At 47.5% G+C, this 25,717-nt stretch overlaps 1 protein-coding gene across 3 annotated transcripts in view; it reads left to right on the top strand.

Annotated features, from left to right (window-relative positions):
- SLC13A3 (solute carrier family 13 member 3) overlaps positions 1–25,717 on the top strand; it is a 112,856-nt gene that overhangs the window by 14,846 nt on the left and 72,293 nt on the right. The window contains exon 1 of one of the 3 annotated variants that reach the window (XM_034947444.4): positions 658–4,605. The exons of 1 other annotated variant lie outside the window; for it this stretch is intronic. In XM_034947444.4, coding sequence (XP_034803335.1) covers positions 4,495–4,605 — 111 coding nt within the window. In that variant the 5' untranslated portion in view covers positions 658–4,494. Of the gene's footprint in view, positions 1–657; positions 4,606–25,717 lie in introns of those variants that run through there. One more of the 3 variants, XM_003826005.6, reaches the window with a different exon arrangement.

Genomic DNA, 25,717 nt, shown 5'->3' with positions numbered 1-25,717 from the left:
TATATGTATATATGTATATAATATACTGTACAGTATATATATTATATACAGTATAATATATACTGTATAGTATATATAGTATATACAGTATTTATTATATATACTGAAAGTATATATATACTATTTTCTTTTGTATAAAATATATATATAGTATACATATATATTATTTTCTTTTGTATAAAAGCAGGGACTCAGACAGATACTCTTTGTACACCCATGTTTATAGCTGCATTACTCACAATAGCCGAAAGGTAGAAACAACCCAATGTCTATCAACAAATGAATGGATAAACACGATATGGTATATCCATACAATGGAATATTATTGTGTAGTATATCTGTATTTTTGTATAGTATATATAATATATACTATATAAAATATATATATTACATATATACCACACACACACACACATATATATACATGTTGGCTCTCTGAGGCCTCCCCAGAAGCCGAGCAGATGCCAGCACCATGCTTCCTGTAAAGCCTGCATAACCATGAGCTAATTAAACCTCTTTTGGCTTATATATACATATATGTATATTTGGTATATGTATATATGAATGAACATATCTATGTGTATATATGTGTGTGTATATATGTGTATATATGTGTGTATATATGTGTACATATATGTGTATATACGTGTGTATATATATGTGTATATATGTATGTGTATATATATAAATCTACAGACCCAAGAAGCTGAGTGAACTCCAAATATTGCTAGGGTAAACCAAGGAAATCCACACCAAGACATATCATGGCCAAACTTCTCAAAACATAAGACAAAAAAAAGAAATCTTGGAAAATATTTATTCAAGAGAAAGAGAAATGAACCTTACCTATGGAGAAGAACTAACTCAAATGATATCAGATTTTTCACCAGAGACCATGGAGGCCAGAAAGTAGGTGCATAGCATTTCTCAAGTGCTCAAAGAAAATAACAGAATTCTATGTCCACCAAAAACAAGAACCAAGGGGAAATCAAGACCTTCTCAGATGTTGGAAAACTAAGAGAATTTGTTGCCTGCAGACCTGGTCTCAAAGAATGATTAAAGGAAGTTCTTGGCCAGGCATGGTGACTCATGCCTATAATCCCAACAATTTGTGTTGCCTAGGCCGGTGGATCACCTGAGGTCAAGAGTTTGAGACCAGCCTGCCCAACATGGTGTAAACCCGTCTCTACTAAAAATACAAAAAATTAGCCGGGTGTGATGGTGGGTGCCTGTAATCCCAGCTACTCAGGAGGCTAAGGCAGGAGAATCACTTGAACCTGGAAGGCGGAGGTTGCAGTGAGCTGAGATGGCGTCATTGCACTCTAGTCTGGGCAACAAGAGCAAAACTCCATGTCAAAAAGAAAAAAAAAATTATACCTGATAGCTGAAGCAAAAGTTAAAACACTGATGTGGTTCTAAATGTATGTAGAGAAAATATTGAAAGAAGTATTTTAAACTGGGTAAGGCAAAGGGGCATGAAGTAAGGTTTCTATGCTTTGCTGGAATTGGTTAAATGGCAATACCAGTGGATTATAACTTATAAGTTATGTACATGCAATGTAATACCTAGAGCAATTACTGAAAAAAGCCATGCAAATGACAAAAACCAAAATGCTAAAAAAATGGACCAAGGCCCTGGATAGACATTTCTCCAAACAAGATACGCAGATGGCCAATAAACACATGGAAAGATGTTCAACATCAATAATCATTAGAGAAACGCACATCAAAATCACAATGGGATACCACTTCACACCTATTAGGATGGCTATTATTTAAAAAAAATCACAGAAAATAAGTGTTGGTGAGGATGTGGTGAAACTGGAACCCCTGCACATCATGGGAATGTAAAATAGTGCAGCCTCTGTGAAAAACAGTATGGCCATTTCTCAATAATAATTTTCAAAAAGCGCAGAATTACCTTATGATCCAGCAGTTCCACTTCTGGGTATATACCCAGAAGAACTGAAAGCAGGGACTCGGACAGATACTCTTTGTACACCTATGTTTATAGCTGCATTACTCACAATAGCCAAACGGTAGAAACAACCCAATGTCTATCAACAAATGAATGGATAAACACGATATAGTATATCCATACAATGGAATATTATTCAGCCTTAAAAAGGAATTATGACACATGCTACAACATGGGTGAGCCTTAAGGACACAAAGCTAATCACAAAAGGATAAATATTCCATGATACCGCTTGTATGAGCTATCCAGATTAATCAAATTTATAGAGACAGAAAGCAGAATGATGGTTTCCAGAGGCTGTGGGAGGAGAGAATGAAGTTATTTTGTAATGAATACAGTGTTTCAAAACTGTAAAACTTCTGACAAGCTTGTCCAACCTGCCTTATTTTGTTGTTGTTCTTTTTTTGTTTGTTTGTTTTAAGCTTTTAGCAGCCTGAAGCCATGGTTTTTAGTTTCTGTCTCTAGTGATGAGTAGAAAAGAGGGATGAGGAAGGGGCTTTACTGGCCCAACCAGAAACAGAAACTAAGAACCCATGACTGTATTCTCTTCCTTGGACACTTCTGTGAGAACAAAGCAAACTAAACATACGAGAAACTCTTTGGGATCTAAGGCTATGCAGAGAGCTTAACCCGATCATCCAAAGGAAAAATTTGATAAATTTAACTACATCAAAATTAGAAATGTTTGCTTGGTGATATATAGTTAAGAGGCTGAAAAGACAAGCTACAGACGGGGAGAAATATTTGCAAACAACATAACTGACAAAGAACTGACATCTAGAATTTGCAAAGAACTTTCAAGACTCAACTGTAAAAAACCAAATAATACAAGTAGAAAACAGGCAAATGACAGGAAAAGATAGTTCACCAAAGAGGATATAGAGATGGCAAATTAGCATGTGAAAAGATGTTAAACATCACTAGCCATTAGGGAAATAGAAATTAAAACCACAATGAGCTATTACTACATCCCTGTCAGAATGGTTAAAATAAAATAAACAGTGACAACACCAAATGTTGGCAAAGATGTGGAGAAACTGGATGATTCATACATTGTTGATGGAAGTGCAAAATAGTACAATCACTTTGGAAGACAGGTTGACTGTGTCTTAAAAAGCTAAGCATTGCAAATACTGGGCAACCCAACAGTTGCACTCCTGTATGGTTACCTGAGAATAAACAGAAGTGAATAGAAGTGACTCACCCACCTTAAAAAAAAATAAGAATAACGACCGGGCGTGGTGATGCACACCTGTAATCCCAGAACTTTGGGAGGCCCGAGATGGGTGGATCATGAGGCCAGGAGTTCGAGACCAGCCTGGCCCAAATGGTGAAACCCCATCTCTACTAAAAATACAAAAAAAAAAAAAAAAAAAATAGCCGGATATGGTGGCACACGCCTGTAATCCCAGCTACTCAGAAGAATTGCTTGAACCCGGGAGGCAGAGGTTGCAGTGATCCGAGATCGCTCCACTGCTCCCCAGCCCAGCCTGGGTTACAGAGTGAGACTACATCTCAAAAAAAAAAAAAAGAAAAAAAAACCCCAAAATAAGAATAACTCATCAGCAGCAATAACTCTCATTGAGCACCTGCTCTGCCAGACACTGCGCTAATCACATTACATGTGTTATCTCATTTAAACTTCCTAACAACCTTCTTGTCTGGTGTAGACTATTTTTAAAAATTTAACTTTTAAGTTCAGGGGTACATGTGCAGATTTGTTGTATAGGTAAACTTGTGTCATGGGGATTTGTTGCACAGATTATTTCGTCATCCAGGTATTAAGCCTAGTGCCCATTAGTTATTTTTCCTGATCCTCTGTCTCCTCCCACCCTCCAGCCTCCCATAGGCTTCAGTGTCAGTTGTTCCCCTCTATGTGTCCATGTGTTCTCATCATTTAGCTCCCGCTTATAAGTGAAAACATGCGGCATTTGGTTTTCTGTTCCTGTGTTAGTTTGCTAAGGATAATGGCCTCCAGCTCCATCCATGTTCCCGCAAAAAACATGATGTCCTTCTTTTTTGTGACTGCATAGTATTCCATGGTGTAGACTATTGTTATCACCACTCCACTTTCAGGCTCAGAGGCTGTTGTTCAAGGCCACGCAGTGAGTAAGTGGCCGTGCCAGGATTTGAACCCCGGTAATAGGAGTACGCGCCTTAATCCTCGCCTTGTCATCCTCAGCCATCTCACAGGCGAGTAAACAGAGGCGAGGAGAGGATAAGCCAGCTGCCCCAGGCCACATTGCTGGGAAGCCAAGAGGCTAAGACCCAAGGCCACACTGCCCTGCGGCTGGGGTCCCATTTGCTAGTTCTAGTGCCTAACTTTCTCCAACGTTCCCGGGCCTCTTTCACCCGGTCCCAGGGGCGCAGGCACCACCCTTTTCCTCCAGGAGGAGCAGGGAGAGGGCGGGTTCCCCAGCGCAGTCCCCTCCCCGACCCTCCCCCAGGCTTTAAGCCGGCGCCGGGGCCAGGCGGGGCAGTCCCGGGCCGGCCCGTACCGCCGGGCGATCGCGCTGATGGCGGCGCTGGCGGCAGCGGCCAAGAAGGTGTGGAGCGCGCGGCGGCTGCTGGTGCTGCTGTTCACGCCGCTCGCGCTGCTGCCGGTGGTCTTCGCCCTCCCGCCCAAGGTAACGCCTCCTCCGCCTGTGCGCCCCCGGTCAGCCACAGGCGAGATCCTCTTCTCCCAAGCCTCCAAGTTGGGAGACCGCTGAGGTCCCAGTGTAGACAGGCTCCACCAGACCCCCTCGCCTTCTCTCCCTTGCACCTGCCGCGGACCGCTGTGAACGCTCCTAACGCCTCTTCCCTCTTCCCAACTGCTCCTTAGAGCTTGAGTCCCACCCTGCCTTCTGGATCTCACTTCCATGGGAATAATTTCGTTTCGTTTCAGTGACAGGTTCTCGCTGGTCACCCAGGCTGGAGTGCAGTGGTGTGATCATAGCTCACTGCAGCCTCCAACTCCTGGACTCAAGCGATCCTCCTTCCGCAGCCTCCCTAGTGGCTAGAACTACAGGTGCATGCCCAGCTAATTTTTTTTTAATAGAGATAGGGTCTCACTATGTTGTCCAGGCTGGTCTGGAACTCCTGGACTCAAGCAATTCTCCCACCTTGGTCTCCCATATACTGGGATTACAGACGTGAACCACTGTGCCTAGCAGAATTCTTTCTTTCCTGAGCTCTAATTCTGTGCTTGGTGCTGTATTGCACATTTCACGCGACAGTCACAATGAACACTTACTGGGTGCCAAGCTGTGTGACCTGGTGCAAGTCACTTAACCTCTCTGAACTTCAGTTTACTCGTGTAAAAATGGGAGAAATGATAGTGCCCACCCATAGGGCAGCGGTGAATATCAATGAGGCAATAGATGTAAATCTCTTATAACTAAACCTCATACAGAATAAATGCCCAATAAGCAGTGACTGGTCTTTTTCTGCACCAGGTCCTTACGTGATGAGGACGGTAAGATTCATGAGTGCTTACTACGGGTGAGGATTTGCCTTTTGTGTATCACTTTATTTAATCATTTCAACGCGTCTCAGAGGGGAAAGATTATTTGACCCATTTTCCAGAGGAGAAAACCAAGGCTCAGGGAGAGAAAGTGACTTGCTCAGAGTCACACAGCAAGTGACTATGTCGGTATTCAGTCCCCGGCTTGTCAGAATCCAGAACCCTAGCTGTTTTCAGTCTCCCCAAGGAAGTAACCCCTGTAAGATCAAAGGCCGCAGGTGGAGTTCAGGACTCATAACTGAAATCAACACTAGTGGGGGCTGGAAGGAGATGGTACCACAGGTCCCTTTTGGGTTCTTCACCTGTGCCCTGCCCAGCCCAGCCAGGGCATCATGAGAGGGCACTGGGCTTGTAAGATAAGGCTTCTACCTCCAGGAAGTTGCTTCACCATCTCTCAGTGAGATATTAAATGTTCACAAAAATAAAAGTAAAGAGGAGGTATAATTTAGTGGTGCATTACCCAGCACCGATCAGTTGAGACCAGGGAGCTTCTCCTGGGAGAAGGAGCCCTCCTTGGGCACATGGAGTAAGAAGGTGACACCAGGTGGTTCAAAGGAGACCCAGGGCTAACACACAGCAAGTTCATTAGTGTGGAATTATCTAAGCTATTAGACTTTCTCGACGTGGAAGAGAAAAACACAATAAATGATGGAAGAAGGATGAGGTCACCTTTGCAAAACTCAGCCCACCCCAGGCCACTTTCTGACCTGTGGATCTTAAGATCTTGGACCAATCTCCTTTCCTCTTTGGGTTTTGCTTCCCTGTAAGTGGAGCGATTACACCGCTAGCTTCTGGGATTGATGTGAGAGGTTGAGTAAGGCTTTGTGAAACATCTTTGGTGGAAGTGTGGGTGGCTGAGCCTTGACTGATTGCTGTCTGCGAGGCCATAGGCAGAGCTCTCCGGCAAGAAGAGATAAAACACAAGGTCTCTATTCTCAGTAGGGGTCCCGACAGCTTCTCTCTGCTCTGTTCTCTAGCAAGAACATGAACCCAGGAGCAGATCCAAGGGTTAAGGGGCCTGGAGCATTTACTACTTGAGGGGGACTCTTGAAGAAAATGAATACAGATTTACAAATACAGGATTCGGTACGAGGCTTGGGAGAGGGCTCTGAAGCTTGAGCTTCACAAAGGCTCCTCTTCCTATCTGAACGCCAACATGCACAACTGAATGGAAAGCAGGGAGAGATAACAGGGAGAGCCCCTGGGATGTAACTAATCCCTTATGATGGTGCTAAGCCTGATGAAGAAGGTGTTTTATTGAGTGCTTAGCTCTTACCATGTGCTAGGGGCCATGCTAGGAGCTTGTCAGGCTTGTCCCATGTAATGCCCACAACAACCAGAGAGGCAGCTGTTATTTGCATCCCTATTTGACAGGTGAAGAAACGGAAACTCAGCGGGGTTAGGTGACTTGCCTAAGGTTACACAGCTGCTGCAAAGCCAGAATGCAGAGTCTGTACTCCTTTATGTGTGTGTGTGTGTGTGTGTATGTGTGTGTGTGTGTGTGTGAGAGAGAGAGAGAGATAGGGTCTTGCTCTGTAACACAGGCTGGAGTGCAGTGGCACGATCTTGGCTCACTGCAACCTCCACCTCCCAGGCTTAAGCCATCCTCCTGCCTCAGCCTCCCAAGTAGCTGGGACTATCAGCTCCTGTCACCACACCCGGCTAATTTTTATATTTTTAGTAGAGACGGGGTTTCACTATGTCACCCAGGCTGGTCTCAAACTCCTAGACTCAAGCGATCCACCAGCCTCGGCTACGCAAAGTGCTGGGATTACAGGCAAGAGTCTGTACTTCTTTCTAACTGCTGTGCCTTACATGCTCTTCTTAGTTATAATTCAATACAAACCACCCCTTTGTTCCCTACAGTTCCCTTGTGGGGACCCTTTATATGGCTCTAGATGTCACTGCCTCTTTAAGTGGTTGATGAACCAGGGCCTCCTCCCAGGAGGCAGGCCTGGCTCTTTGGAGGACCTTCGCCTCCCTCAAAATCTCTGTTGGCATACCTGAAGCCTCCTCTCCCATATAACAATATTTATATGATTGTCATTATTAGATTCTCTGACATTAAGAACAGACGTGTTTCTCAATTTCATATACAATGCGAATAAGAAGTATCCTTAGAAAACATCATCATCTTTATTGATCTGGGACACACATTTAATCCATTTCCCAATTAGAAAAAAAAAAAAAGTGCAGCTCACTGCCAGTGCAGTATTCTCGGTGCAAAACAGGACATGGGTTAAAGCAAGCACAGTAGGTTTGTTATGCACACGGAGCTTCAGGACAATTCTGGTCATCTTCACCAGTCACTCCCTGTGAGAGCCTCCCCAAACAGAGGCTGGTGGACTAACTTCAAAACATGCTTGCTGGGCAATTCAAGACAGGCATCCTCAGCGTCCACTCCAACATCAGATTGTCACTTCTCAGCCTCTTCCACATGGATATTCTGGCGCCATGAATGCAGGTTGTATTGTATACATGGATCACTAACAACTTGCGAAACTGCAGATATCACATCAGGAAAGAAGTTGGAGATGTTCAGTTATTTGTCATTTACCAGGCAGTGTGGAGTAGGAGACAACCCCTCTTTGGGGCCTGGGTTTCCAGCTTGATGACATCTATCCACTGCTGCTTTGCCGTTCTAGGAGTCTGTGTGTCGAGAGGGTTGGTTTTCATGCACCTGTTCCTGGTGACTGGTGAGCTTGTCTTTGGGGAGGCTGGAGTCAATCTGCAGAGCAGAGCTGGAAGGAACAATTCTTACATTATGTCCTCTGGCTCAGAAATGCTGTCAGCAGGGATGAAAAGGAGTGGGATGAGCTCTGGAATGCATGGCTGCCGCTTCCAGCACCACTGGGGATCCTAGCTCTTGCTATGAAGAGTGCTGGGGGCTCAGGAAGTTGGGATGCTACCCCAGGGACTACATCAACGTTTTCCAAGAATGGCCATCCTGCGAGTTAGAGGTTTGGGGAGTGATCTTAGCTAGTGGGCACAGATGGGACTCTTATTAATAAAACAGGCTTGCAAATAAGCTCCAGCCCCACTTGTTTGCAGAGAAGCCTTACCCCCTTTCCTGCCTTATGCCCCCTGAGAGCAAATTAAATGATACTGACCACCTGTCCAAGAGGAGTTCTTAACACTGGGGACTCACAGGTGACTCTAAAGATGCTCTGAGAAGGAAGAGTTTGGGGATGCTCTCGGCAAGGCTGCTACAGAGTGTTGTGCAAGCTGTGCACTGCACAAGGTGCTTGAGGAGGCAAGTAAGGCTGAACCAGCCTGCATTCCACATGCCAAGCTGTGCACCCTGGTGCACAGCTGGATCCACCTGAGGAAGGGCCTTTTATTCTAATTTGCACAAAGGTGTCACGGTGGCCAACAGCAGACTTACTCTGGGGTAGAGATCTTTGGGGGGGATGGTAGTACACCTGTAAGGTCAGAGGCCCCCTTTCTTGCATTTGCCTAATTTGTGGGCAGGTAGATGACCAGGAAGATGGTCCTTTCATTCCCAGTTTTGAGGCTTTGGAATCAGAACTGCATTCGCATTCCACATACTTGCTGGGCAAGTCATTTTCTATTTCTGGCCTTGGTTTCTTCATTTATAACACAGCCATAATATTATATTCTTTCCCAGTTATTTTCTGGCCACAGTGAGTTAATACATTGTGCCTGTACTATAAATTCTTAGTTTTTTATTTAATGCTGAAAATATGTTTTAGTTCTCCTATTTTGCAGATGATGAAACTGAGGCTCAGAGAAGTTAAATGATGGAGAGAATATGGGCTTTAGAGTTGAGAAAACCTGGATTTGTGTCTGGCTCTGAAGAGGGGAGCCTGGGCTGGAGACCTTGAATTTCTGAGCCTGAGTCTCATTTGTGAAGTGAGGAGGACTCACACCCTCTCATTCTGTTACGAGAATTAGGGGAAGACACAGGAGGTGTCCAGAGTAGTGCTCAGCGTATAGTGGGAGTTTATAATTAGAGCAATAGCCACAGATTTTCTCACATTTACAAAATGCTGTTTTACATGCATCTCAAATTTCAGCTCATTTACTCTTCACATCAGATGTAGGAAGTTCAAACAACAATTATCCCCATTTTTAGAGATGAGGAAAGTGAGGCACAGAGAGGTTAAATTCCGAGGTCACACAGCTACTAAACACTACTTCGGTCACGCCTCCTCCTTCTCTCTTAGTCCTGGATTTTGGAAGTGAGAGCGGCCAGGAAGTGAGAGAGGCCCTTGAGTTTTCCCCAACAGAGGTTTTCCAGAAAAAAACTGCAAGTCCAGCTCTGCGGATTGAGCACCTTCTCTGGCCAGACACTGCCTGCTGATTTTACCTTCTATCATCTCATTCGAGCCTCAGGGAGCTCAGACAGGGAGTTTTCCCCCATGCACCCCAGAATGGAGTGAATCTGGTTTGGTTTCCATCATCCAAATACCACTCACATCATTTTTGCCAGAGTCCCTTACCACTCAATATTATTTACTTAATTACATTCCTGTTATTCTTTTTACATTAATGTCTTACTGCCCTCTCCTTTTAAAAAAATTTAAATGCAATTACTTTAAAAGGAGATTTTCTGTGGGTATCATGTATGGAAAACCAGGATCATCACTGATGATTAGGAGAAGAAAACTAGCAATAGATAGGTAAATATTTAACGCTGATTAATACTGGGTACATACTGCCTGGTTGAAGCTATGGGCCTGCGATCTGCCCTCTCTTTGTTGCAAGGGGAGGGATATCATCAAGTGAGGCATTAAAGACAAACTAGTACCAAACTGAGACTTTGTTTTGGAAATAATGAGAAGGAAAGAAGGATTAGAAGGGAGGTAACCTCATTGTTCCACCCAAAGTCTTCTGGAGTTGGCTTTTTATGCTTCAAGAAATACTGGACCCATAGCCTGGAAGCGTGTCTTATCTGGGGATGCTGAGGTTGACTGATAGCCCCAGCTCCTCAATTTCCTCATCTGTACATGGATGACCTTCTTGCCACCATGAAGCTTGGTGAGCTGTTAAGTAAAGGAAATCTCGGGCATGTGGCTGGCTGAATAGTGACCCACGAAAGGTGTCGGTGTCCTAATCCCCTGAACCAGTGAATGTTACTTTCTATGGAAAAAAGGGACTTTCCAGGTGTGATTAGGTAAAGGATCTTGAAACAGGGAGATTATTGTGCAGTATCCAGGTGGACCTGATGTAATCCACAGGCGGCTTTCTGAGAGGCAGGCAGGAGAAGTTGAAATCGGAAGGTAATAGGATGATGGAAGCAGAGGGAGAAAAAGCAATGTGATGTGGGGCTGTGAGCTGAGGAATGCAGGTGGCCTCCAGAAGCTGGAACAGGCAAGGCATGGATTCTCTCTCCTGGAGCTTCCAGGAGGAACCAGCCTGGCCAACACCTTGACTTTAGCCTAGTGAAAATGATTTCAGAATTCTGGCCTCCAAAACTCTAAAAGAATACATTTGTGTTTCTTAAGCCACTCCATTTGGGGTCATTTGTTACAGCAGAAAGAAAAGATGAATACATGGCAAAACCACCCCACCAGACTGGTTCTCCCAGGAGCGGCTGGGAAGTTTAGCCCCATGTCTCCCTCTGAATTTTGATGCATCAATTGTCCATAATTCCCAGATGGGTCCCATCATGTGGGCCCCGTGTTCCTGGGATGCAAACCCTCGTGTTCAGGAGAGAGCCTGGCTTGGTCAAAAAGGTTCCAGGCTTTGGATTCATTTGGATACGAATTCATCTCTAGCCTCTGCCCTGATGAGCAGTGTGATGCAGGAAGAGTGTCTTCACCTCTCTGAACCCAGTTCCCCAGCTGAAAAATGGAAATGTCCACAGTCCTTTCTTCACAGGATTTTACAATGAATAAATAAGTTCATACATGCAAAATGTGTGTCTCAGAGGACATGTACATTTTATTTTATTTTTTTGGCAATTTAACCTTTACACATGCTTTTCTGGTTGGGATCTTTGAAATTGATTTGGAAAAAAAATGGGAGATGCTGGTAGCATTTGGTGCAAAGGACTATGTTGAAATGGTCAGTCCCGTGCCTCAGTTTTCTCATCTGGAGATTGGGTCTAATCATAGTTCAACCTCATACTGCTGTGGGGAGGAAATGGGTTCATATGTTTGAGGCACTTACTGGAGTGCTGGCTTATAGTTAGCACTCAGTAACTGTCAGCTATTAATATTACAGTTGCCATCGTAACATTTCAGAACTGGTGCTCATTCTAGTTTAACCCCCACAAAAAGGAAACTGAGGCCCAGAAAAGGAAGTGAATTTTCCAAAGGCTTCAGTGAGGGGCAGGGCGGGGATGAGCACTTCTATCCCCCTCTCCAGGGAGTACCCTGTCTTAGGCATCGGTCATCAATGTTTTTATTTTAATTAATTAATTATTTTTGAGACAGGGTCTTTCTCTGTTGCCCAGGCTGGTGTGCAGTGGCATGATCCCAGCTCACTACAACTTCTGCCTCCTGGGCTCAAGTGATCCTCTCACATCAGTCTCCCAAGTGGCTGGGACTACAAGCACACGTCACCACGCCTGGCTAATTTTTGTATTTTTTGTAGAGATGGAGTCATGCCACTCAACTGGTCTCAAACTCCTGGGCTCAAGCTATCCGCCCCTCTCAGCCTCCTAAAATTCTGGGATTACAGGCACAAGCAACTGTATCTGGCCTCATCAATGTTTTATGCTAAAGACATTTCATTTAATCTCTTGACAGCTAACTTCTAGATGACAGGTGAGGGGGGTCAGAGGTCAAGTTCACTTATTTCTATTCAGATCGTAGCTAGCTCTCAACAAAGGTTAAGGACAGCTCATGTTTACTGTATGTTTATTAGGAGTTCTGGTCCCCGTTTCCTTGCTGATCCATCTTCCAACCCCACTCCACCTCTCATGCCCTCTGCTCCCACCGCTCTGGCTTTCTTACTGCTCCTTAAATATCCCAAGCTTGCTCTCATCCCAGGACCTTTGCACTTGCAGCCCCCTCGTTCTGAACCTCTGTTCTCCCAGATGTCCGCAAGTCTTGCTCCTTCCCTTCATTGATCTCCGTTCAGATCTTACCTCCGAAAAGGCCGTCCCTGCCCCTATCTTTAGACCCTATCTAAAATAGAAAATGAAAAATCCTTTACACTCCATTCTGCCTTATTTTTCTTCATGGTCTTTATCACTACCTGGCAACGTATTACGTTTTAATTATGTATCTGCTGGTGCATTATCTATATTAACCCCCTTCCCCCCTCCCCACCCATGGGGTATAAGCTCACAAGGGCAGGGATATTTTTTTTTTGTCCTGCTCACCATTGTATCTTTGGTGCCAGCCCCGTGCCTGGCACATAGTAGGTGCTCATAAGTATGCGTCGAATAAGTGAAAGAAAGAATGCCAGTTGTGTGCTAAGTTCTTGGCATGCATTTTCTCATTAATCCTCACCATGACCCCAAGAAGGAGCTACTACGATTCTCTCCATTTGCCCAATGAAGAGCCCACGTGCAGACAGGAGGAGACCCCTGCCCACATTAGGCTGGCAGATGGCGGCAGATGGCGGCAGATGGTTCTCAGGCTGACTTCCAAACTCCTGCTGTCGCCTATCTCCCCTGGCCCTTTGCCTCCTGCAGAAAGTTGCTGACCCTGGACACTCCGGGAATAATCAGAGGCTAATTCGAGAGCCAGGTTGGCAATCCAGGGACAGGGACAGGCTGTGACTCACCGTAAAGCTCTGGGGTCAGGCTGACAAGCTGGGAAGGCTTCTTGTCTCTGGCTGGCTTTGCGCTTGGACTGGATGTGGTAAGATGAAGAGAGGAAGGAAGGGTGCTCCTGGGGAATGGGAAGCACAAGAGGCCAGGAGCAGGAAGAGTCCTGAGCAGGGGGAGAGGGCAAGGAGTCATCTTCCCAACTCTAGATGCAGACTTCCAGTGCACAGCGACCCAGGAGGGCAGAAACTGGCAAAAGCAACCATAGACTGAGCATCTACTAAGCGCCAGGTGTTATGCTGGGTACTTCACATGCATTGCAGCCAATGCTTAGAACATCCAGACAAGGGAGGCCTATGAGGAGGCACTGAGGGTCAGCACAGTGCAGTGTTGTAGCCCAAGGTCCCCAGCTGGTGAGTAGAATTTAAAATGACACCCATGCTCACAGCTGTGGCCCCAGGGCCCTGTGTCATCCGGCTCCTGCCCACCTGTCCCCTTGTGTCTGTTTTAATGGTAATGGAATTTGTTTTATTTGGGTATGATAAACACACAGACACAGAAATCAGCATTATCAAAGAAGTTTTTATACTCAGATGGCCCTAGAAGCAGGAGGCATACCATGCCACACGGCCACACAGGGGAGCAGCAGGGTCTGTCGGGAGGCAGAGGGAATAAGAGGAAACGTGGGCATGAGCCTTTACTGTGGGCAATATGTTCGGGCAAGGCAGGGTGTGCAGGTTTAGGATTGGCTAGTTAGTTTGAATCATTTCAGTGGGTCTGGGGGCATAGGGGCTTCCCCTAGTTGTCTTGTACCTGGCTCTGGGGTGATTAGGGCAGGTGGATTCATGTGAGATCCCTCAAAAAGAGGTGGTAGGGAGTATGGGGTCTTGACTGGTTGTTTCACATATGAAGGAATGCTTGCAGGCTAGTAGTTTATTCTTTCTAGGAATTTGCTAGCCCTGGGAAGGGGCAGTCCCTCCAGGGTCTCAGAGCCTCAAACACAGAAATTAGAAAACCTGATTTTACAACTTCCCATGCCCTTGTCTTTTCTCACTGTGCCCCAGCCTCATGTGCCTTCTTTTGGTTCTTCAAAGCTGCCAAGCTTGCTCCTGCCTCAGGCCCTTTGCACTTGCTTCCCTGGACCATTCTTGCCCCAGATCTTCCACAGCTGGGTGCTTCTGGTCATTTAGGTCTTGGCTCCAATGGTACCTCCTCCTAGAAGTCCTCCTGCTTCTCAAGCACACCTGCCCTCTTCATCCCACAAATCACTCTCTAAAACAGCCTTCTGTTTTATTCCTTCATGGCATTCATCCTGATCTGAAATCATCATTTCTTTGTCTAGTGTCTGCCTCTCCCCCTTGGCTGTGAGTGACCTAAGAGCAGGTTTATGCTTATGGTGTGCTCTATGGCAGCCCTGTACCCAGAGTAGTGCCTGACACATAGTAGGTGCTCAGTGAAAAAGTATTCATTCCATGAATTTGGATTTGAACACAAGTTCTGATTTCAGAACCTGTACAGGGTCTAAAACCCCAGACTGCTTCCTGGTTTGCATAACGTTTGAGCAGGAATCAGGGTTTCCAGCCCTTTCTATTTTGAGCTGGGAAGACTGAGGCCCAGAAGGGGACTGGAGAGACTTTGCTAACCTCTCCCAGCCTAGTGGACCCAGATCCCTCATCTGTGCCCCTCCATGCTCTCCCTACCCGGTTTGACCCATTGCCCCATCCCTCAAGTGGGCACATAGACCCGCTGACCCCAGAACAATTCCTCTGAGGTCCAGCCAACTTTCCACTTTCCCGGAGCTCCTGCCAGGTGTGTAAACAGGCTGGCATGACTTCCAGTGATGCAGCAGGGAGCAAGATCGTGTTTCCTGACCCAACTCAACAGGACAGTGCTCTCTGGACTGATGAGCAGAATTCTCTGACACCGCCAGACCTTGAAGACACAAAGTCAGCACCCTAGCTAGGGGCAGACCTGGCCCGGGCCTGGAACAAGTCAGACACGTGTGTCCAAACTGCTTTTTTCAGCTGAGATGCACTGGGGACTTGGGAAGAGCCACATGAGGTCACACCACTTCCCGGCAAGTGATTTCCCTCCCCTGAGCCTCAATTTATTCATCTGCAAAGTGGGCATAATGATACCTGCTGGGAAGGCTCAAAAGTGCTGACACGCAGTAGGTGCTTAATAAAGGATTGCTGCTGTTGCTATTATCTGCAGAGAGTCTAGGCTCTCTGCTCTTTTTGTTTGTCCTTGAAATTCACACGAAGAGGGACAGCCATGGGAAGGTGCCTGTGGTGCTGGTAGGAGCACCCATAGGCAGAACACAACAGTGAGCCCCAGCTAGAAAAAGACATTGGAGCAGAGCCGGGGAGGCCAGCAAGCCCCTGCCCTGCCGGTCAACCTAGTGAAGTCCCTTCCCCACCCTTTTAGCTCTACTCTCCTGCGGGACCTTACCAGCCCTCTGCGCAGAGAGAGGACTTCGATTTCCACTGTACTCAGCTCCCCTACAAGGAAGTGCCGACACCTGGGAGGCTGTAGGAAGTGACCTCAGCTTTGTTGATGTCCTGGGCCACATCACATGCCTTATTCTTGCACTCTCCTCTGTCCCCCGAGGAGACTTCAAAAGAGCCACAGCCAGCACCTCTAGCATCTACTAAGTGCCAGGCATGGTTCTAAGCACTCATGATATGCTTGTGAGCTTTTTTATGTTCACTGTGGCTCTGTGGGCTGGTGTGTTATTACTGACATTTGCAGACGAAGAAACTGAGGCACCGAGTGGTTCCCTCACTTGCCCAAGCTCCCACAGCTGGGAAGTGGCCGAGGTAAGATTCAAACCTCACCATTCTGGCTCCAGGGTCTGTGTTCTCAGCCATGCAGTATGACCCAGAGGTGATGGACCCATTTTACAGATGAGGAAGTTGAGGCTCAGAGAGATTAAGCCATTTGCCCAGCATCTCATAGCCATTGACAAAATAGTGGGGTTGGCACTTGAGCCTAGGTCTGCCTCATTGAAAACCCAAACTCTTTTGTGGTTCAGTGGAGGCCATCAGGGAAGGGAGCGATTGTGCTGGATGGGGAAGGTGGGACATCAAGACAGGCTTCCCAGAGGACAGTGATGTCATCCAGACACTGGAGTGGGAGTTTGGAAATCTCAGAGGGCTTTCTGAAGATTGGAGTTTATGGAGACAAGAACTAACACAAGTGATCAGGCAGTGGGGGGAGGAGCTTGGGTTCGGCTGCTTGGTTCCAACTCTGGTTTTTTGTTTTTTTGTTTTTTTGGTTTTTTTCTGAGACAGAGTCTCACTCTGTTGCCCAGGCTGGAGTGCAGTGGCACGATCTCAGCTCACTGCAACCTCCGCCTCCCAGGTTTAAGCAATTCTGCCTCAGCCTCCCGAGTAGCTGGGATTACAGGCACCTGCCACCACGCCAGGCTAATTTTTGTATTTTTAGTAGAAACGGGGTTTCACCATGTTGGCCAGTCTGGTCTCGAACTCTTGACCTCAGGTGATCTGCCCCTCACCCCCACCCCCCTGCCCTTAACCTCCCAAAGTGCTAGGATTACAGGCGTGAGCCACCATGCCTGGCCCCAGTCCTGGCTTTTTAACCAACTGTGTGACCTTGGGCCAGTTACTTAACCTCTTCGTGCTTCAGTTTCTTCATCTGTGAAATGGGTATGATAATAATAGACGATGTTTATAGAGAGCTAAAAAAACGTTGGCTACCTTCAGGGACAAAGCACCTACTGTGTCTCAGGCCTTAGAGGATATGCTTTAAATCAGTGAGTCTTCCAGCAAATTTGCTCCCAGGAGACATGTGGCAATGTCTGGAGGCAATTTTGATTCTCACAGTGGGAGTAGGGTGCTACTGGCATCTGATGGGTAGAGGCCAGGGATGCTGCTAAACACCCTCCCATGCACCGGACAGCCCCCCACAGAGAATCCTCAGGCCCCAAATGTCCGCGGGGCCAAGGCTGAGAACCGCTGCCCCAAATGCATTAGTTCCTTTGATCTCTCTGACACGTGGAGGCAGGCATGGTCCAGAGTCCCATTTTGCTGATGAGGAAACTGAGGCCTAAAGAGGGGCATGCTAGCCTGTGAGCACACAGCCTGGAGGCAAAGGGCCTGGCAGGAAGGAGAGGATTTGGAAATGCAGGGCATTCCAGGCACGAGAAAGGCACTCCTGCCCTCAGGGCCTCTCAGAGGCCAGCTCCAGGCTTCACTGGACGGAGCTGACGGCCCCTCTGTCCGCAGCAGTCAGGACAGCCGCCTTTCCCTTGCTAGGGAAATAACAAAAGAGGCCCTTGTTCGCCGCCGCCCACGGCCCCGCTTCTGCCCTGGGTTTTACCATGCCTCCTGCACCTTTCTCTCTTGACAAGCTGAAAGTGCTGGCTCTGGGGGCCTAGGGGTGAGGGGCAGAGCAAAGGAACATTCTTCCAGCTCCTTTTATTAACCAATCCCTGCCCCAGCCTGTGGCCCCGCTCAGAATTCCCTGGAAAGGGCTGGAACCAGTCAGCAAAACTTCTCATGGTGCCTGAGTTGGGCGTTTTACATCGCAGAGTGCCCAGCCGCAGGTATGGGCTGCTCACTGGGCAGCCAGTCCTGCTCTGCCAGTGTCTGGGACCAGAATCGTGGGACGTCCAGGCCTGGGGAGTCCTGCCAAGGCCCGGCTCTCACCTTTCTTTGGGGTTGATAGGGGAGACTGAGGCCTGTTCCGAGAGGACATTCTCACCCCCGCTAAACCAGACATCAACCGCTTCCTGCTCCTGACTTTTTTCGTGATATGGAACCTGTACTTCTCCAGACCCTGGCTTTCCCTTCCTGGAGAAGGAGGCTGCCTCACCTGGGGTGGTATGTCCCCCTGAATCACCTCCTGGGGGATGGAGGAGGAGGGACAGCACCATGAGAGCATGAACCCTAGCACCAGCCTTCCTGGACTCCAGCTTTGCTCTCCCACTTCCTAGCTGTGTGACCTTGGGCAAGTTACTTAGCCTCTCTGTGCCTCAGTCTCCTCCTCTGTAAAATGAAAATACTGATCGGGCCTAACTCATAGGAATGTTGTGATGATGGGTTCACATGCCCAGAGTACTTAGGGGTGTACCTGGCCCAGAACAGGTGCTAGGTCAATGTTTGCTATTGTCAGTAGTAGTCGTAGTGGTATTGTTTGCCTTACAAATGACCTCTTGGCCCTGGGGTCTGGAAGGGCATTATAGGGGATGAGGTTTGTTCTTGAATCCTCTTGACCTCCTCCCTTTACTCACTGTGTGGGTTCTTGGGTTCTCTGAGCCTCCATTTCCTCCCGTATAAAATGGAATAAAGCTCATCTCCTAGGGGCTGCTGGGAAGATTAACTGAGATGATGCTTATTCAGAGAAAAATCTCAGTGAGAGTTCCCTTGTCATTCTTATTCTTGGCCAAAATCCCGAAGTCCCAGATGCCTGAGAAGCGAGGGACTGTGAGCAGTGGAGGTGCATTGTCAAAAGGGGCTTGGAAACAGGCCGGGCCTTTCCAGCAGGGCCGGCTTCCCCCAGGACCAGCTTCCCCTTCACTCACTGGTTTCCCAACTGCGCCCCCTCCCAGGATGCCTGGGGCAGGACCAGCTGGACCCAGGTGGAGCTGGGATGATGGTAAACATAAGATAATTGAAAATGTCAGGCCGGGCGCGGTGGCTCACGCCTGTAATCCTAGCACTTTGGGAGGCTGAGGTGGGCAGATCACAAGGTCAGGAGATCGAGACCAACCTGGTCAACATGGTGAAATCCCATCTCTACTAAAAATACAAAAATTAGCCAGGCGTGGTGGTGGGCGCCTGTAATCTCAGCTACTCAGGAGACTGAGGCAGGAGAATCACTGGAACCCAGGAGGCGGAGTCTGCAGTGAGCTGAGATCACGCCAGTGCACTCCAGCCTGGGTGACAGAGTCTGTCTCAAAAAAAAAGAAAAAAAGAAAAAAAAAATGTCAAGGGTGGGGCAGAGCCCAGGGCCCAAGAAGCAGTGGGAGCACAGAATGTGGGCTCGGATGATCCAGGACAGAGCCAAGATTGGCCAAGAACTTCCCTGCAAGTGAAAGCCAGGCACTTCCCTTGCCAGCCTCGGTTTTCTCATCTGTCCTACGGGCCCACCAGCCTCATGGGGCTGTGATGAGGAGCCAGGGAAACCAGGTGCTTTGTAAAACGAAAAAGTGCCCTCCAAATAGTGAGAGGTTAATAGGGACCTTGTCCATCTTGTCCACCAATGCACAACAGGTGCTTAATCCACGTGTCCTGAATGATTATGGAATCAAAAGGGATATTTCCTCAGTGTTCCCTGTGTGCCAGGTGCTACCCACAAGTGACTAATACAATCAGTCAAAAAATTTCAATTGAGTACCTGCTAGGTACCAGCTACTATTCTAGGGGGACATGGCAGACAGTCACAGTGAACCAGACAGTCAAAAATCCTTTCAGCTATGCAGCTGACATTCTAGCGAGGGATAAATAAGCAAGATCTATAGTATTGTTGGCAGAAAGGGGTCCCAGTGCAGACCCCAAGAGAGGGTCCTTGGATCTTGTGCAAGTAAGGATTCGGGGTGAGTCCACAGAGTAAAGTGAATTTATGAGAGAAGTGAAAAAACAAAAGAATGGCTACTCCATAGGCAGAGCAGTGGCATAGGCTGCTCAACTGAGCATACTTGTGGTTATTTCTCGATCATCTGCTAAACAAGGGGTGGATTATTCATGAGTTTTCTGGGAAATGGGTGGCAAGTTCCTGAAACTGAGGGTTCCTCCCCTTTTTAGACCATATAGGGTAACTTCTGGATGCTGCCACGGCATTGATAAGCTGTCATGGTGCTGGTGGGAGTGTCTTTTAGCATGCTAATGCATTAGAATTAGCATATAATGAGCAGTGAGGACAACTAGAGGTCACTTTCCTTGCCATCTTGGTTTTGGCCAGCTTCTTTGCTGCATCCTGTTTCATGAATTGGATCTTTGTGACCTGTATCTTGTGAAACCAGTCCTGCTGACCTCCTATCTCATTCTGTGACTTAGGCTGCCTAACTTCCTGGGAATGCAGCCCAGCAGGTCTCAGCCTCATTCTCCCCAGCTCCTGTTCAAGATGGAGTCGCTCTGGTTCAAACGCCTTTGACAGTAGGTCCCATGATGATAACTGCTATGGAGAACAAAAGCAGGGTAGGGAGGGAGTTGGGGATGAGAGTAGTGCAATTGTAGAGTCCGGAAGGTGTCCTGGAAAAGGGAGCATTGAACACATACCAAAAGGAGGTGACATTTGAGCAAAGACCTGAAGAAGGTGAAGGAGCAAGCCCTGAGCATCTATAAAGGAAGAGCATTCCAGGCATAGGGAACAGCAAGTGCAAAAGTCCCTTTGCATGGACGCGGCTGTGCTTCTTGGCCTCGGTAGAGGGTTTCTCTTGGGTTCTCTCTCATCTAACCAGGCTGGGTCCTTTCCCTGGGCCTGCCGTGTGTGCTTCAAATTCCTTTCCCTTTGGGGCCCATATATATGTGGTACCTGGAATCATTACATTTATCTCCAAATGATAGACCCAAAGTGGTTTACAGATCATTGGGAATAACCTTCTAACATAAAGAAGGGTGGGAGCATGGCAAGTGTCCAAGAAACAGCAAGTGGTCTTCCTTGGTTCTCATAACAGCCTTTTCCAGGAGACTGATCCTTGGTCCCCTGGTCACAGAAAAACTAAACTGAAGAGCCCAGATGGGATTTAAAGGCTCGTCCCACCCCAGTGCCTTCGGACAGGGTTTCACTTCACCTGGAGAAAGGCCTCCCATTAGCACCAGCTGCAAAGGTGCGGGAGAGGATGACAGGGGAAAAGGGACATAGAGGGGGCCTGAGGGGAGCTTTTGGTGCACCCCACCATGCCGCTCCATGATGGGAGATGAAGGAACCAGCTGGACAGTTGGGAAGACTGAGGCAAAGAGAGAGGACGGAGCTGCCCAAGGTCACACCATGAATCAGCTTATTTTCTCAGAACAATGTGTTCTACCCTCCTCAGGCTGAGTGAGGCCACCAGGAGCTCCTGCATCCAGGGCACACCCCCACAACCACCCTCCTGTCTGGCTCGTGAATGATTAGTGAGGCCTGGGCAGCCACAGGGTGTGAGCCACCGCAGGAACATTTTTAATGAATGGCTCCAAGAACTTGAACTTGTCACATCCACTAATGAGTCCAGGGGTCTAACAGAGTCCACTGTAGGGGAGGGGTTGGGGGCGGGGCTCAGGCATCTCCTGGGGCAGGTTTGCTGCCCTTTCTGTTTCCCCCATTGAGTCTTGTGCCCAGATGGACACAGGTGGCCCCTAGCTGCTGTCTCAGAGTGTTTTGGGGCATGGGACAAGGTAAGAGGGAGCCTCGGTTGGCAATCAGAAGCAAGACTTCCCGGTGGCCTCAAATACTTCCACCTGCATCACCTCTGGATTAATCCTCCATGCCTCAGTCTCTCCCTCTGGAAAGTGGGCACACGAAAATCAGTTCTGCTCACCCTCAAGACTGAATTAGCCCCCAGAGAGGATGTGAAAATGCCTATCAAGCACCTTCTGTTGAGTGCCTGTCCTTTCATTTCCTCTACTAGAATCTACCAGAGCCTGGGAAGAGCTGAAGACACAATTACTGTAAAGGGCTTTAATCAGTACTCACACATAGTAAGTGCTCAGTAAATGCTGGCTGCTCCCTCCACTATAATCTTCATCGCTGAGCCGTGGGGATAGGGCCTATAAGATCAGGACTAGGGCCCTGGGCTAGACCACCATGGTAGGATCGTGGCTCCATCCCTTGCTAGATGTACACACATGGGCAGAGAAGTTGCCGAACCTCTGTGTGCTTTATCATTTCTAAACAGGGTCACTGGGACACACAGGCGAGCTAATGCACCCCAAAAAGCATGGCTTGGTGCCTAAGCATAGTAAGCCCTCAATCGATAGTTGCTTTGTTCTTCTTGTCTATGGTTTGCATTGAGGCAGAGGGCCTTGAGCAAGTCACTTGAGCTCTCTGAGCTACAATAAACCAAGCCACCCATAAACAGTAGTTATTGCTGCCTCTCAGGGCAGTGGGTAGAGTTTAACAAGGGAATTGCCAAACAGTGTCTGGTCTGTAGTAAGGGCTCAACATGTGTAGCTATCTCAGATAGCAGTGGTATGGCACTGAGGCCATGAGGGAGAGTTGCCCCAGAGGCTGGGGAGAAATGCCCATATTGCAGGACTGTCAAAGCATAGCCATGTCCACCTGCCTTTTGATCTCCCCTGGGCATTCTCTGAGGATGGCCTAATATGCATCCAAAATTACGGATGGAGACAGGGAGGCTCCAAAAAGCCAATGAGTCAGCCTGAAGCTGGTGGCTTGTAAGTGGTGGAGCTGAGATTTGCACCCAAGCTATGTGACTCCTAGTGGCCTTGTTCCCCTGAGCCTTCACCTGCCTGATTTAACCTCCTCTTTCCAAGTGGAGGTCTCATGCCAATGTGCTTCTTGGCCTTGGCAGAAAGGGTTTCTCTTGGGTTCTGTCTCTTCTTTCCAGGTTGGGTCCTTTCCCTGGGCCTGCTGTGTGTGCTCCAAATTTCTTTCCCTTTGGGGTCCGTATATATGTGGGAACTGGAATTGTTACCTTCATCCCCAAATGGTGGACTTGAAGTAGCTTATGGATCATTGGGATGAACCTTCTAACATAAAGAGGACAAGGAATGTAACAAAATAACAGCTGCCAGTAGTAGGTAACATTAAATATGTAAATCTCCAGATAGATAGATGATAGATAGATAGATGATAGATACATAAACAGATAGATAGATAGATAGATAGATCTGGGTGGGTAGATAAAGAGCTATCTGTCTGTCTGTCTGTCTGTCTATCTATCTATCTATCTATCTATCTATCTATCTATCTATCTATCTATTGAAAGAGAGAAAAGGAGAGAGGAAGGAAGGGAGAGAGAGAGTGAGAGGAAGAAAGAGAGAGAGAGAGAGATAGAGATTACTCTGGGCTATACGTTGCACCCAGCCTTTTACCTACATGAACTTATTTAATCCTTCCAACAATAACTCTATGAGGTTGAAATTCTTATCATCATTATTATCATCACCCTCATTTTACAGAAAACCAAGGAACAAAGTTAAGTCATCTGCTCTGGAAGCTATAGACTTCCAGGATTGGAACCCAGACACTCTGGCACTGGATGCCAAGCTCATAACCCATAGGCTTCTCTGCTTCTTGGCATCAGGTCCGGATTTCAACCCCCAGGTCCCAGCTCCCTGTCCATGGCTCTTTCCCCTGATCCTGGCAGCTTTTTTTTTTCCCCCCCCCTTGGGGGCTGGCCTTCTTCCAGGCAATGTCCCACCATGGTGATTCTGTGAGGCCGTCATTCCCATGTTATCCATGAGTGAACTGACGCTCGGAGTGAGGAAGCGACACCAGTCCTGAGTGCCTGAGCCATGATGCTTCAAACCCTATGTAGCTCCAGAGGGTCTGGCACTTCGCAGGCTCAGTCCTGGGCAACGGGATACCATGAGGTTTAAGGCTTGGCTTCTGCCTTGCTGGAGTGCAAAGTTCAGCACTTCATAGCCCCAGCCCTGGACACTCCTGAGAAGTGGGACTCTCGTAGGCAGCAGGAGGGCACTGCTGTGGGCAGCTGGTCTCAGTCCTGTCCCCAAAGTGTGGGCCAGCCAGCTCTCTGCCTGGCACAGAGCTACCAGTATCTGCCAAGAGCCTGGTCACTGCCCAGTGCCCTGACAAAAATGCCAGCTGCAGCCCAGCAGGGAGCTGGGGCAGGGGGAAGGGGACAGTGGTGGTGGAGGCAGTGTCCTGAAAATTCCTGCCCCAGGGTCCTGGAGAACAGACCACTTCTCTTTCTTTCCTTTCCTACACAAAGAGGGCAAGTTGGGGGGCAGTAGGAAAAAAGTTGCCTTGTGTATGCCTGGAAATCATTCCCCAGCTCAAAAATTAACCACCTGACATGGCATTTTTTTCTCTCTCTCTCCACCCCTCTCTCACCCCTGCACGTTTTGCTTGCAGGCTTTAATCCCTGTGGTCATGTATTGGCTAAGCCTGAGAAGCTGGGATTTCTTTGGTGGGGGGATTATAAGGCTTCCTATAAGAAAGCCAGACCTTGGAGATTATGTATGGGTTGGGTGGGTGTGAGCAGGGCTGAGTTGGGGACCAAGGCTAGGACTAGGGTGGCCACATGAGGCATTTGGAGAGCAAGATTGAAGGAGGAGCTCACTCAGGGTCACGCGTGAGCCTCGCCCACATGGCAGCCCTGCTCCCAACTCCTGCTGCATGATAAAGCCCAGGGCACAATGGTCTTTCAATGAACTAAGAGAAAGCATGGCCTTAACTTGCACAGTCTACCTCTGACTCACTGTGTGACCTCAGGGAAGCCACTTTCCTTCTCGGGACAACCATTTCCTCCATTGTATATACTAAAAGTTAGATTCGACCAGGGTTTCTCCACTTTGTTCAGCGCTGTGGACATTGACCCTATTGGAACAAATAATTCTTTATTGTCAGGGGCTGTTCTGGACACTGCAGGATGTTTAGCAGCATCCCTGTCCTGTACTCACTAGATGCCAGGAGCACCCTCCACCAGTCATGAGACTAAAACATGTCCCCTGGGGGACAAAATCACCCCCTGTCGAGAACCACTGGATTAAATGATCTCAGCTTCATTCTGACTCTCATATTTTAAGTACAGTATTTTTGAAGCCCAGCTTTATGAAATTGATCTAATTGTATTATTAATAACAATGTTATTTAATACAACATAACAATATGTATTGAGCTACTGTATGTATCAATCACTGGGTCAGTGGTTACCTTATATTAATAACCATCTCTCCAAGGGAGATGGTATGATCATATGTCTACAGCACACAAGGAAACTGAAGGTAAACAGAGTTAACAAGCCCAGGTTCAACAGCTAGAATGTGGAAGAATCGGGGCTTTAATTCAGGCTCCTTTAATTCCAAATCCCATATTGTTTCAACTGTGCATATTTGTTGTAGAAAGATTAGAAAATACAGATATGCAAAAGAAAACAGCACTTTCTGATCACAGAATTACTAGGTGGGAGGCACTTATGGTTTAAGTTAGTAGAACAAAGACTTTTATTCCATTCACCTTTCTGAAGCACTCTGAAAACAACCACAAAAGCAACAAAAGGAGAAGAATATGCCATCTTTGATGAAAGAAGGAAAGACCACAATCCCACCTCGCCAGCATATGAAGAAGAGCTGACAATGGCAGGAAACTTTGACCAAACTGCAGAAGGAAATCAAGAGTGGCGCATGCTTCTGCACATCGTGGGCAGGACGAGGAGTTCTGAAGTGTTTTTGAACTCTGACACTTCCTAATACTGGCAAAGCCTGGAGCATGCATGTCGGAGAAGGGAGAGTTCCTGAGATGTATGTGACAGTACAGCATTCAGATGAACTGATTGAGGAGGCTCCAAGATGCTTGTCAAGAAGCGGGATGTTGGAATGGCACATGGGAGAGAGATTGTGGATAGTGATCACCTGTATGGCTGTAAAGGTTCTAGTTTTCTCTCTCTGTCAGTCAAACAAAC

The sequence above is a fragment of the Pan paniscus genome, chromosome 21, assembly GCF_029289425.2.
Source record: "Pan paniscus chromosome 21, NHGRI_mPanPan1-v2.0_pri, whole genome shotgun sequence".
In the NCBI taxonomy this organism is placed as follows: Eukaryota; Metazoa; Chordata; class Mammalia; order Primates; family Hominidae; genus Pan; species Pan paniscus.
The sequence above is the reverse complement of the archived record's forward strand: the minus strand, read 5'-3'. Positions and strand labels throughout refer to the sequence as shown.